Source organism: Salvelinus fontinalis, chromosome 2, assembly GCF_029448725.1.
Source record: "Salvelinus fontinalis isolate EN_2023a chromosome 2, ASM2944872v1, whole genome shotgun sequence".
Lineage (NCBI taxonomy): Eukaryota > Metazoa > Chordata > Actinopteri > Salmoniformes > Salmonidae > Salvelinus > Salvelinus fontinalis.
In genome coordinates this window covers 73,108,778-73,123,407 of record NC_074666.1, presented here as the reverse complement: position 1 = coordinate 73,123,407, position 14,630 = coordinate 73,108,778, and the positions used below count along the sequence as shown (strand labels likewise).

General features: G+C 42.5%; 1 protein-coding gene across 2 annotated transcripts in view; it reads right to left on the bottom strand.

The window, feature by feature from the left end:
• Positions 1-469: 469 nt before the first annotated feature.
• Positions 470-14,630, bottom strand: part of LOC129825292 (forkhead box protein K2-like) — a 29,306-nt gene continuing 15,145 nt past the window's right edge. The window contains exons 3-9 of one of the 2 annotated variants that reach the window (XM_055885288.1): positions 13,481-13,631; positions 6,503-6,649; positions 4,960-5,153; positions 3,581-3,777; positions 3,184-3,465; positions 2,734-2,889; positions 470-2,386 (exon numbers count right to left, since the gene is read on the bottom strand). In XM_055885288.1, coding sequence (XP_055741263.1) covers positions 2,181-2,386; positions 2,734-2,889; positions 3,184-3,465; positions 3,581-3,777; positions 4,960-5,153; positions 6,503-6,649; positions 13,481-13,631 — 1,333 coding nt within the window. In that variant the 3' untranslated portion in view covers positions 470-2,180. Of the gene's footprint in view, positions 2,387-2,733; positions 2,932-3,183; positions 3,466-3,580; positions 3,778-4,959; positions 5,154-6,502; positions 6,650-13,480; positions 13,632-14,630 lie in introns of both variants that reach the window. The other variant, XM_055885277.1, reaches the window with a different exon arrangement.

Genomic DNA, 14,630 nt, shown 5'->3' with positions numbered 1-14,630 from the left:
CACTGACCAATTCAATAAAAGGGGTTTAAAAGAAAGCATGTCTAATTTTGCAGATCTTGAATTTCCCTACGGAAGCTGTCAAAAGGCAACAAAATAACTCTTCAATCACAAGTGAATGTCTTGTGTGCTAAATGGCAAATCCTCAGTAAAAGAGGCTATGGTGTGTCATTCTCTAGTTGTGTTGTTAGGGGGGGGAACACCAGAAAGATGAACGGCTAAAAGGAACGGGTGGCCGTGGGCTGTTAGCAATCACCTGCTAGGTGTTGATGAACGGCAGCGATTCAACATGTATAATTGAAGGACGATAATCTGGTCAGAGGCAATAGAATGGCCACGCGCTGCTTCTAAGTAAAGTCTGCCATCAGCTGCTCTGGCGTGTTGAAACATCTGTGAATTAAATGCGTACTGAGAGCAGAAGATCTGATCACTGTTGTGGTGAAACCTTTGGAAAAGTAAAATAGAGAGAGTGAAAGGTTTTAAATTAATTTATATAAAATAAAAAAAAGCATTTATCCACTGAAGCGGAACAAATATCCATCACTTGTATCTTCTTAAGTTTGTATATGTTCCAATCTGAAAACAGACTCGTCAGGTTGTCGGAACAGAATAAAATAATCAAGCAAAGGGCCTGTCCACACCGAAGTCACCACAGCCAAGGATAACGAAATAATTTTTTTTTACATTTTACCAAGTGCAGATCTGGTCTGGCTTTAAGCAGCTCTTTTCTTCTGTTAAATGTACAGTTAAAGCTAGAATCCTTAGTTGCTACATCCATTTTCTGACTTTAATGAATGATATATACCCATCTTATATATACACCCATCTCTTGAATGATATATACCGATTCTTGAATAATAACTTAAACGCCTAATGAGCTTAGTTCAACTCTCGTACCCCATCAGAATCAAGAATATAAACTTGTTCTACTCCAATGTTTGTAAACAATGTAAATGTAAAGCACGGTATAGTTTCAGAACATGGTTAAAACCACAATTTTGATATCATGGATAGTCAGTCCTTGCATCCATAGCCCCGTCTGTCAATTTGAGAGTGGTTACATTTCTCCAGGCCCATCCCTCAGCTTTTTACCAAAAACAGAGGCGGAGTGACCACTTTGGTATTGTTTCAACTAAGGATTCAAGCGATAACGGCTCAGGTACTTTTCTGTAGTCTGTTACATGAAAGCTCGATGAGGAGGTATCTGATCAACTACACATGGAATTAATATGTTTATATCTTACTGGTTATCTGTGCAAGTATGAAAATATGTAAGTGTAACAAAGCAAATTGATTTGGATATGACAGAACGTAGATTTGACAGGGGGAAAAAACACTCCGTTGATAGAATTGTAAAAAGAAACTACACTGAACAGAAAAAAAATCCACATACAAACAGCGATAATTTTGAAGTTCAGGTGGAGTGATTGAAATGTCATTGACCCCACTGCTGTATGCTTTCTTTATTTCAATTGTTATTACTTTTATTACCTATATAAATGAAAATACATCCAAAACAGATCCTATGGTCCACATACGAACAACAAAATACTGCATTTCTACTTGCAGCTGCAATAAGGCTAGGTCAGTATATGAAAGGCTAGCTGCCAAAGGTCCAGGAATTGGCTCCGAATGTTTTGATCCCTTTTGCTGGATGCACTCATTGACATGTCATGTTTGCATCAAATGCTTGTCATGCTGCTAGTTGGTCACTTCATCCAGTCATCCCATGGGTCCGTTGAGTGGTGCCCTTGGCCGTGGCCCCAATCTGCACTGAGGTAGTTGAGACAGAGGTGCCGTGCGACTGCCGGGCTAACATGGGCCTCAGTCAAACTGCTCGCTGCAGGTGGTCAAAGTTCAGCTCATCATGTTAAAGGTTAATTTTTGTTAAGGCTTCCTGTGGTCTTGGAGTAGTCGTCGTCATCCTCCTCCTCGGCGATGTTTCACAGGGGTACCTTCAAATTAGAGTTCTTCTTTGTCCTAGTTGTCCTTTTTTCAAATCTCAACTAAATATTCTCTTCAGTCTGTTTTTTTAAAGGGGTGGTCATATTTTCCAATCCTCTACAATGGTTAAACCCAACTGAAAATCTTCTCCTTTTGGCACCTTGGGAGTCAATGGAAGAAGGGGGAATAAATGGTAGGAAAGGAGAAAAAAAACAAGATGGTGGTGTAGTTGTAGAAGACTAGTTGTGGTGGCTGGCTTGGTTATTGGCTGCCGACGAGTCCGTGTCTGCTGCGCGTGTTGCGGTGGGGGTGGCGCTGTCCCCTTCCTCTGTTTTGATGCGCTTAGCGCTGGCCGCCTGGGCTCCGTTCTGTCGTTTGGTCGGGAGGGAGGCTGAAGCGGAGGCGTGAGTGGCCAGCAAGTGGAGAGGACTCGCAACAGCTGTGGCTGAACATAGGGAGGAAGATGAGGAAAAAAATTGAAATATTTCAGAGGCGGAACTGATGGAATACTCTGCTAAGTAATCTAACGTCTTAGAACATATGCCAATAAAAAGTGTACTTTTCCAAACAGTGTAGGAAACTCTAGCCAGACAGGGATTCATATGGCCCTTCGAGATACAAACACACTGCAGAGCAGCACTGACAAGTATGCTGCATGAATTCTAGTTAATTAAAACAACCTACTAGGGACTACTCACAACAGTGGTAGACTACAGATGGGGTCAGAGCAGTGGTAGACTACAGATGGGGATAAAGCGCTTTGACAGGATCCATTCTAAGTCAGTGTCTCACCTGCAGCGGCCTGCATTGGCATCAGGTGGGTGCCGTTCTGTGTGATGGTCTTTATGGGGAGCTGGTGCTGGCCCAGGGGCGGCTGCTGCTGCACTAAGGTCAGCGTCTGTAAGGGCGTGGTCGACTGGGTTGTCTGGATGATGCGACTGCCACCGCCTATAGAGGCGTGGGAGATGGTTGGAACAGATTCTACTTTTACTAGAGACACATAGGGGAAAAAAAGAAGAGATGTCAATGACCTCAAATTACATAACACCAAACAAGCAGTACAATAACTGCTCAACATGATACATTTCACATTTACTAACACAACGCATATATACACAGACACAGGTGCCTTGGTCAAGGGTAAAACAGACCTATGTAAACCTGGCTGAAACCACTATTACCTTGAGTCAACACAATCTGTCCATCTACACACACTACACCATCCTCCTTCCCTGCCCTCACCTTTGGCCTCTGAGTAGTCTCCGTTCTCCAGGGGCTCAGTCTGGAGGGTGACCATGGCGGGGGTGGCCACTGTGTAGGTGTTGGCGGTGCTGAACCCGGCCACGCTGGTGACAGACATGGCAGGGATCTGGTGGACGACGTGCACCGTCTGCATGACGGGCTGCTGGTTCTGGTTGGTGCTGGTAGTCACAGGCGTGGCCACGGCATAGGTCACCGGCTTTATGGTCTGAGGCAACTGCCGCTGAACCGTGATGAGCACCGGTTGGCTGTTGAGAGGGGAGCCTGGACAAACAATAGCTTTCGTTAACGGAGGATCCACATGTGACGACTGCACATTTGTACATAGGATTGGAGAAGACTCCAACAACGTGATTGGACAAAAATGGGCGTCTCTCACCTGGTGTACTCTGTGCAAAGCGGGCCTCCTGGATGACAGCTAGTTTGGGCTGGACTGCTGTGGCAGGGGGCGGGGCCGGAGCGGGCTCTGGTTCCATGGGGACAGGGGAACCCTCTCGGGATAGGCTGTCAGGGGTCTGCACCCCACTCGAGTGGGCCGAGAGCACTCCAGAGTGATTAGGGGAGACTGGGGCACTCCTGTGAAAGGGAAAAGCAGATAGGGCTCTGAGCATTTTTAAAGCCTAGATTTACATATGCATTGAAATTTACCACGATAGGTCACACTCCACCATAGGTCACACTTCCAATGGGAATATATTGTAGTGACCACACATGGCCACAAGGCGATGGCACAAACATATCAATCTAACAGTAAAGCAGGGGTGTCCAACTTTTTCTAGCATGAGAGCTACTTTAAAATTATGAAACATACTGCAAAATACTACAAATTTTCCTAGTTTCAAATACAGTATTTTCCCAAATTCAGTTCTGTTTTTCACTCAAAATTACAATTATTCTTAGAGAAACAATGAAATATGATGTTCTGTGTCCACGCCAATGCTTAAAATCACATTTTAAGTCCATTTTTGGGGGACTGGAAAAAAATACATTTCGATTTGCATGCAATACCACGTTAATTTAAAATTTTGCGAGAGAGGACTGTGCTGGTCTAGCAATGTTTTTTCTGCTGCATGTCATGACAGAGTTTGCTAAACAAAGCCCACCCGATTGATCAAATAACCATGATAGAATTCTGAACGACAGATTTTTACTTTGGCAGCTCAGGGATTCGATCTAGCAACCTTTCGGTTACTGGCCCAACTAACCACCTACCTGCCACCCCACATGACTGGCTCAACTGTTCTGGGAACTATGCTTCATAATGTGACAGGTGAAATTAAGAACACAATATGCTTCATCTCCTAACATATTACACAAGCTGACTGCAGGTATTTACTTCAAAAGCAACAAAATATTTTAACAAATATTGAAAAACTTAAAATAGTTTCAATGGTATTGACGGTATTGAAAAACCATGCCTTGGCTGTTTCAAAATACTCCGGTATACGGTATGCCGCACAAGGCTACTGTCTACCCAGAAGACAATTATCATTCTGTCTTACTGGCTACACAAAGTGAATGGAAGAGAAATGTGTGCACTACACAGACATACAGGGGAACTATTGCTGGAAATTAATTGGCAGATATTGTGTTACATTTGACATTTTTTGGGCCAACTGGAGCTACCTAGGGAGGGGATAATGTCAATGAGGATTTGTGGATCGATGGGCGTCGAGCCACCGGATGGAGACCCCTGCAGTAAAGCATACAGCAAGCTCATCGTGTGACTGAAACCTGAGAGAGTGAGTAGGTCCATACCTGGAGGAGAGGGGTCCGAGGGGGGTCCTGAAGCAGGGCACACCTCGCGGCCTTCGTTTCCTGAAAGCCTGCTCCGTGAGCTTGCCCTCTGAGGACGGGTCTATCCTCCAGAACGAGCCCTTACCCGGTTCCTCCTGCGATCTGGCTACTTTAATAAAGTAGCGGTTCAGTGACAGATTGTGACGGATCGAGTTCTACAACAGAATACGCCGTCGTGTTAGTACGAACACACTGCAGCCAAGGCTGTTATTCACGTCACAGTTCATCAATGGCACATGCTCAAAAACAACATGGAAACAGATGGGATAAGCCATGTACCGCCCTTCAGTTTGAAGCCAAAGTGAATGTGTACTTTTACAAGGTTGCATATTAGTCTACAGTGCCTTCAGAAAGTATTCATACCCCTTGACTTATTCCACATTGTTGTGTTACAGCTTGAATTGAAAATGTATTTAAAAAGTCTCACTCATCTACACAATAAACCTGTCTTTAGAAATCTTTGCTAACCGATTGAAAATTAAATAGTAATCTAATTTACATAATTATTCAGAAGCGAGTCAATACTTTGTAGAAACACCTTTGGCAGCAATTAGGGCTGTGAGTCTTTCTGGGTACGTTTCGAAGAGCTTTCCACACCTGGATTGTGCAACACTTGCCCATTATTCTTTTCAAAATTCTTCAAGCTCTGTCAAATTGGTTGTTGATCATTGCTAGACAACCATTTTTCAGATCTTGCCATAGATTTTCAAGCAGATTCAAGTCAAAACTGTAACTCCGCCACATTCACGGACTACTTGGTAAACAACTCCAGTGAAGATTTGGCCTTGTGTTTTAGATACTATCCTGCTGAAAGGTTAATTCATCTCCCAGCGTCAGAGAGAAACAGGATTTCCTCTAGGACCCTCGACCTCAAAACCAGTCCCACTGCATTTTTCCCCCCATTGTTCCCCTCTAAATCAGGGACTGATTTAGACCTGGGACACCAGGTGTGTGCAATTAATTATCAGGTAGAACTGTAAACCAGCAGGCTCTGGACCTCATACGGTAAGAGTAGAGTACCCCCGCTCTAGGATTACGCCTGTGTTTAGCTCCATTCCATTTATTCCCCAGTTCTTAACAATTACAAGCATACCCATAACATGATGCAGCCACCACTATGCTTGAAAATATGGAGAGTGGTACTCAGTAATATGTTGTATTGGATTTTCCCCAAACACTTTGTATTCAGGACAAAAAGTGAATTGCTTTGCCAAGTATTACTTTAGTGCCTAGTTGCAAACAGGATGCATGTTTTGGTATATTTTTATTCTGTACAGACTTCCTTTCCCTCTGTAAATTAAGTTAGTATTGTGGAGTAACTACAATGTTGATCCATGTTGAAACAAGAAAATGTGGGAAAAAATCAAGGGGCTATGCTCTGGTTTTTGAGATATTTCAAATATAACCATGTGGTGGTATCCTAATTCAAAACAGGTTCAGATCTTTTCCCTCACATGCACCATTTTCACTGAAATTATTTGTATTGAAAGATGCCATTTCTCACCTGCCAGCCTTTGTCTGCAGTCCTGTAGTAGGGGTAGTTTTTGGTGATGTGAGTGTATATTCCGTTTAGTGTGAGCTGCTTGTCCTGTGCCATTGTAATGGCTTGGACTATCAGTTGTGCATATGAGTATGGCGGTTTGGAATCATCCTAAAGGGAAGAAGAAGAGGAAGGAAGAAAGGGTGTCATTTACTAGGTAGCAAAGCACATATTGTGAGCAATGGCACTGGAGGGAATAGCAGCCGTTTCACGGGCTTCTGGCCAATTGAACTATTGTGTGTTTTTGGGCGTTGATCTTAACTTTTTTTGTACATAATGTTTACATCAATGTTTACACCATTTTTTCCCTATGACCGAAAAGAGCTTCTGGAAACCAGAAAAGTCATCACCAACCTCGATTTGAATGAGGACTTTCACTGCAATGAGTCAAAGGACATATTGATTATCCCAGACCAGGCCCAAATCCCTGACACTGAGAAGTAGGCGGCGCTAATGGCTAATGTGCAATCACTGGACGAGCTCGGTTTGAGACTATCCCATCAACGTGATCTGACGAACTGTAATATCCTATGTTCTCTGAGTCGTGGTGGAACAAGGAAAATAGTAATCTAGCTGGTTTTTCTATACATCGGCCTAACAGAACGGCAGCATCGGGAAAGCTCAGGGGAGGGGGTGTGCATCTCGTCGAGGTTCTGCTCACGTTAGAATACCTTATGATAAGCTGTAGACCATACTATTTACCAAGAGAGTTATCATTGTATTTTCTATCACCATAAACCGATGCTGGCAATAAGACTGGACTCAATGAGCTGTATAAGACCCTAAGCAAACAATAAAATGCTCACCCAGAGGTGGCATTCCTAGTGGCTGTGAATTTAATGCAGGAAACTGAAATATGTTTTACCTCATTTCTACCAGCATGTCACCTGTGCAACTAGGTGAAAAAAAACTCGAGATCACCTTTACTCCACACACAGAAATGCATACACATCTCTCTCTCCATTTAGCAAATCTGACCATAACTCTATCCTCTTGATTCCTGCTTACAAGCAAAAACTCAAAACAGGAAGTACCAGTGACTCACTCAAGTGACCGGAAGTGGTCCGGTGAAGCGGATGCTAAGCTACAGGACTGTTTTGAAGGCACAGACTGGAATATGTACAGGGATTCATCCGATGGCATCAGTCACTGGCTTCATTAATAAGTGCATTGACAACCTGCCCAGGGACTGCGGTTGAAAATTAGCCGACTGGCTAAAACCGGCATCCAAATGCTTGAAATTTCACTACACCCTCCGACGAACCATCAAACAAGCAAAGCGTCAATACAGAACTAAGATCAAATCGTACTAGACCAGCTCTAACACACATCGGATGTGGCAGGGCTTACAAACTTTCACAGGTTACGATGGGAAACCCAGCCATCAGCTGCCCAGTGATATGAGCCTACCAGACGAGCTAAATGCCTTCTATGCTCACTTTGAGGCAAGATACACTGAACCATGCGTGAGAGCACCAGTTGTTCCAAATGACTGTGTGATCACGCTCTCCATAGCCAATGTGAGTAAGACCTTTAAACAGGTAAACATTCACAAGGCCAGACATATTACCAGGACATGTCCTCAGAGCATGAGCTGCCAAGCAGGAAAGGGTCTTCACTGATATTTTCAACCTCTCCCTGTAATACATACATGTTTCAAGCAGACCACAATTCTGCCCTACCAATCAAAAAGGCAGTAACTGCTCATTTGGTCAAAAATGAGTACGTCATTTTTTGCTACATTAAATACATGCTTACTCATGTGGACAAGTATCCTGCCTCTATTGTATTGCGTTTTGGAGAAAATGGGGGTCATGTTAGCAGTAACTGCATAAAGTTACTGTGAACCAATGTAAATAAAAGCCATATTTCTCAGTTCCACGCTATGAGCAGTTACTGCCTTTTTGCTTGGTAGGGCAGCATAGTCCCTGTGCCCAAGAATGCCAAGGTAACCTGTCTAAATGACGATCGCCCCGTAGCACTCACATCTGTAGCAATCAAATGCTTTGAAAGGCTGGTCATGACTCACATCAACACCATCATCTCAGAAACCCTGGACACACTCCAATTCACAGGACAACAACCTTTCCCTCAACGTCTAAGACAAGTGAGTTGATCGTGGACTAGAGGAAACGTAGGGGTGAGCACACCCCCATTCACATCGACAGGGCTGTAGTGGATCGAGAGGTTCAAGTTCCTCGGTGTCCACATCATGAAGGATCTATCATGGTCCAAACACACCAACAGTTGTGAAGAGGGCATGACAACGCCTCCTCCCCCTCAGGAGGCTGAAAAGATTTGGCATGGGCCCTCAGATCCTCTAAAAGTTCTACAGCTGCACCATCGACAGCATCTTGACTCACTTGTGGCCTATATACCAGGCGGTGTCAGAGGAAGGCCCAAAACATTCTCAAAGCCAGCCACTCAACCAAGCCAGACTTTTTCACTCTGCTACTGCACAGCAAGCAGTACCAATGCACCAAGTTTGAAATCAACAGGACCCTGAACAGCTTCTACCCCCAAGACATCTAAACAAGACTGCTAAATAGCTAATCAAATGGCTACCAGGACTAGCTGCATTTACCCTTTTTTGCACATGTGCTGCTGCCCATTATCTATCCTGTTGCCTAGTCACTTTACCCCTAGCTGTATGTACATTACATAGCTACCTCAATTATCTCGTACCCTTGCACATCGACTCGGTACGGGTACTCCCTATATGTATAGCCATGCTATTTCTATTTGTTATACACTGTGTTTTTATTCTTCGTGTCACTCTCTCAATTTTGTATATTATTTTTAATCTCATCTATAACTCCGCATTGTTGGAAAATAATTCATAAGTAAGCATTTCACTGTTAGTCTACGAAGCATGTGACAAATCAAATTTGATGACAAATCATGGGTTTCTTTTGTCACATGCATCTGTTAAAATGCCAAAACAGGCAGACACATGACTACCTTTCCTCTCCAATTAATTAAAGTGTGCACTTATTTAAAAAGGGCAAATCTGCAGTTGCAGTACCCATTGATTCTTGAAGGATATAACTTAGAAATGCCCTGAGCTTAGTTCAACTGTCATACCCCATCCAAACAAACTTGTTTTACTCCAATGTTTGTAAACAAAGTAGTGTTGAGCAATTAACCAAAACATCAGATATGTTTTGTTTTTTTACCAATCGAGATAAATCAGATCAAGTCCAAACTGTGTGATATAGTAGAGTTGGTTTCCAACAGGCCAATATTCTACATAGATTAGCGCAGTAATTAACCAACATGACCATAAATAATGTCACGCCTACTTGTCCAGTCTGTGTGGGGGCACACAGAGGGAGAGAAGAGACAGAAAACACGGGAGCGAGAGGCATAGGGAGCAGTTGCTTTGAGAGGTATCTCTACCTGAAAATACATGACCTAAGTGATTGATAGTTGATATTCAGCAGTTGTAAAAGTATGCATTATTTACTCAAGAACTATTAAAATACTGATTTTGTCAGACAGTAGCTCTATAGAGAGGAGACGATGACTTGAAATTAAATAATAAAAAGTCATCAAATAAAACTAAATGTAATATACCCAACAACTGAAATATTTTAAATATTTATAAAGTAAATAGTAATGATGTAAATAAATTATGGTTAATAAGTGCAGTAATGGGCAGTCACTACCATCATGGGACTTTTGTTAAATGTTTTATTCTGTGTTGTTACATCATTCAATCCACATATAACAATTGTCATTAAATGCACTATGCATTATCAAAACCGTGACAATTTTTGAAATAATAGAACCAAAACAAAAAGCACTAATCACTCAGCACTAGAGTTGCAAAGCGGCGGAAACTTTCCGTAAATTTTCCATTGGTAGTTATGCCCAGGAATTTTGGGAATTTTACTTTATATACATTTTTTTAAGTTAGCTTATAACAGTGACCCTTTTTGAGGGATACACATAAGGCAATTCTAGGTCTTGTGGCATATTTTGGTTAAATGGAGTTGTAACCCTCTGCATGCACAGTGCATTCTTCCATCACATGTACAGCTGATTCTCAAGATCTTGCACACTAATGAGATGCTATTGTGCCCACACTACTACACTGTCTGAGCCAAGGACTACATTCTTTCTGGTAAGTTTTGATTATAATACTGGGTGGGGTGAATATATTGTATATGACATGATTTTTTGTTAACTAGTAAATGGTAGACAACAGCAAAGTGTTTAACTAATTTCTAACTTGTTAACAGTTTCTGCTAGTTATTTTTTGCTACCATGTGGGTTTTAGCTTGCTTGAGCCTGCTAACTGAGTGTTAATTCACCTGTTTCCATGTACGTTTCATAAAAAAATATTTATCTTACAAAGGAGTTGTTTAATCTAACTGTTTAACTATTTATCTGTACATGGAATTGTATTTGGGGGTTTTTCACTAATTTTTTCCTCATCTTTACAGGAAAATGTCACAGGCACTATCTGATGTGTGGAGACATTTCACTGCAGCTAATGTAGAAGGAAAAGCTGTGTACATTTGCAAATACTGTGCCAAATCGTATGTGAAGAATGCACCAAAGAAGCAGAATGATCTGGCCAAGTGCATACAATTTCCTCAGCGCTCACAAGCAACCTCTGACAAAAGTCCCTCTACTTCTATTCGAGGTGAAAATGATGAATCAGACACCTTAACACAATTCCTCCTGGAGTCAGAAGTTTTTTTTTACTCAATGGAGGAACGTGGTCAGAGAAATGCTGATTAATGTCTTGCTCGAGCTGTGTATGCAACTTGTGCTCACGGGCAATGTGTATTGGAAGAGATTTCTGAATGTTCTTCGCCCAGCATACACCCCTCCAACCAGACATGCTTTATCTACTCATTTGCTGGACGCAGAGATCAGAGTTCAAGTGAAGGTCAAGCAAATCATAGAGAACGCAGACTATCGCAATCATCTCTGATGGGTGGTCGAATGTTCGTGGGCAAGGAATAATTAACTACATCTCCACCCCTCAAGCAGTATTCTACAAGAGCACAGACACAAGGGACAACTGACACACCGGTCTCTACATTGCAGATGAGCTGAAGGCAGTCATCAATGACCTTGGACCACAGAAGGTATTTGCACTGGTGACAGACAATGCTGTGAACATGAAGGCTGCTTGGTCTAAAGTGGAGAGTCCTACCCTCACATCACACCCATTGGCTGTGCTGCTCATGCATTGAATCTGCTCCTCAAGGACATCATGGCACTGAAAACAATCTACAAGAGAGCCAAGGAAATGGTTAGGTATGTGAAGGGTCATCAAGTTATAGCAGCAATCTACCTCACCAAGCAAAGTGAGAAGAATAAGAGCACCACATTAAAGCTTCCCAGCAACACCCGTTGGGGTGGTGTTGTCATCATGTTTGACAGTCTCCTGGAGGGGAAGGAGTCTCTCCAAGAATATATCACAGTCTGCCGATATGGACAACCACATCAAGAGGATCCTCCTGGGTAATGTATTTTGGGAGAGAGTGGTAAGCAGCCTGAAACCTAAAACAGTAGCCATTGCACAGATTGAGGGAGACAATGCCATCCTGTCTGATGTTCAGACTCTGCTTGCAGATGTAAGGGAAGAAATCCGTACTGCCCTGCCCACTTCACTGTTGCTCCAAGCAGGGGAAACTGCAGTTCTGAAATACATCAGAAAGCGTGAAGACTTCTGCCTGAAGCCCATACACACCACAGTATACGTTGGACTCAAAGTATGCTGGCAAAAGCATCCTGTCGGGTGCAGAGATCAACAAGGCCTATGGTGTCATCACTACCGTGTCTCGCCACCTTGGCCTTGATGAGGGCAAGGTTATTTGCAGTCTGGCAAAGTAAACTTCCAAACAAGGGCTTTGGGATGGAGATGCAATATGGCAGTCATGCCAACATATCTCATCAGCCACCTGGTGGAAAGGACTTTGTGGATATGAGGCTCTTTCCCCTGTTGCATCATCCTTCAAATCCCAGCAACATCAGCCATCTCAGATCGCAACTGGTCCTTGTTTGGGAACACACACACCAAAGCACACAACAGGCTGACCAATACAAGGGTTGAAAAAATTGGTGACCATTCGGGCAAATTTGAGGCTTTTTGAGCCTGACAACGAGCCATCCTCAACAAGGTTGGAAAGTGACAGTGAAGATGAGGCCTCAGATTCTGATGTTCAAGAGGTGGACATTGAGGAGGTCCAGGGAGAAGACAGAGAAGCCTGAGAGGAAGACAACCAAAGCTTTAGTTTCTAGACTATCATTTTACAGATGTATGTTGACATTTTTTGGGGGGAGATGCGATGGATCATTGGGGATCATTCAATATTCCCTTTCTTTTGTTGTTCAGTGAAATCATCCCATGTGAAGAGCCAACTCAATTAAAGTTCAATTCGTAATTTTTTCTCTCTATTGGAAGGACTTAAACATTTGCAATTATGTCTACTTATGATAAGGTAAAGGGTTTATGTTTCTGTCTCCATATGATATGGTAAATATATCCAAAGCAAAAAAAACAACATTTAAATGGTATTAATATTAATCTGCATAGATATCCGTTAATTACCATATATTCCCGTTAATTCCCACAGAAAGTTTCCACCTCTGAATATTCCCCAAAATGTGCAACCCTACTCAGCACTAAAACAAAGTAAATGTAAACAAACACTGTACACCCGCATAACATTAAAACTATATTGATATCATGGTTGGTAAATTCTTGCATCCATAGCTCCATCTATGAATTTGAGAGTGGTTACATTTCTCCAGCCCCATCCCTCAGCTTTTTACCAAAACAGTGGCGGGGATAACATTTTATGGTTTCAACTGCTGATTGCCACTAAATTAAAAATGCCAGTTTCACAGACACAGATGAATGTAAGCCTAGCCTTAGACTAAAAGGATGTTCAATGGAGATTCTCTGTATGTGGTGCTCACCTTGGGGCTGTCCCCTCCTGAGGCCTCCTTGTCGTTCTCTGACTGGGAGTTGTCGTTTATGAGCTGTAGCTCTGCAGAGCTGACCATGCGACCCATCCTGTAGCCGGACAAGCCCGCTCCCCTGGGACTGGAGGGGCACGAGTTGGCAGCACTTTGGGGAAGAAGAGAACCAGACTGTTAGTCACCAAGTCTCTGTCAGCATGATGACAAACACAGTACATATCAAATTATCTGACTAAGAATAATGCAATACTTTTATGCTACAAACAAAACTGCCTAATTGATCCACTGATGACCTCAGTTCCTTTTTTAGAAATCAAGCAATGGTTTACAATTAGCCAAGCTATTCTGAGGAATAGGGGGCCCCAGTAAAATGAATATCTTGGCTCAGCTTATCTGTACCCTTTCCTGCGGTCATTATCTAACCCATATTGAAAGGAGAGCAAAACTGTTTCATGAGGCATTACGTTGAGAGTTAAAACAGCAGAAAAAGCTTAAGGATTTGTCATTAGTTGAAGCAAGCATGAATAATCTGGAGATAAACACTGATGATTGGCTAAAATCAAATGAAAACATCAATATTGGAGCAGTTCCATCATCGGTGCAATGCGCTGTAGCTGATTGGCAGATGTGCTAGTAGGAATTCATGGGTGGATTAGCACTAGAGGTCGACCGATTAATCATAATGGCAAATTAATCAGGTCCGATTTCAAGTATTCATAGCAATCAGTAATCGGCATTTTTGGACGCCGATTATATTGCAATCCACGAGGAGACTGCATGGCAGGCTGACCACCTGTTACGCGAATGCAGGCAGCAAGGAGCCATGGTAAGTTGCTAGCTAGCATTAAACTTATCTTATAAAAAAAACAATCTTAACATAATCACTAGTTAACTACACATGGTTGATGATATTACTAGTTTAACTAGCTTGTCCCGTGTTGCATATAATCAATGCGGTGCCTGAAATTGTGTCACTTCTCTTGCGTTAAGTGTAAGCAGAGTCAGGGTATATGCAGCAGTTTGGGCCGCCTGGCTCGTTGCGAACTGTGTGAAGACCATTTCTTCCTAACAAAGACCGTAATTAAATTTGCCAGAATTGTACATAATTATGACATTTTATTTTCTCCCTCTTTAAATGTGGTCTGGA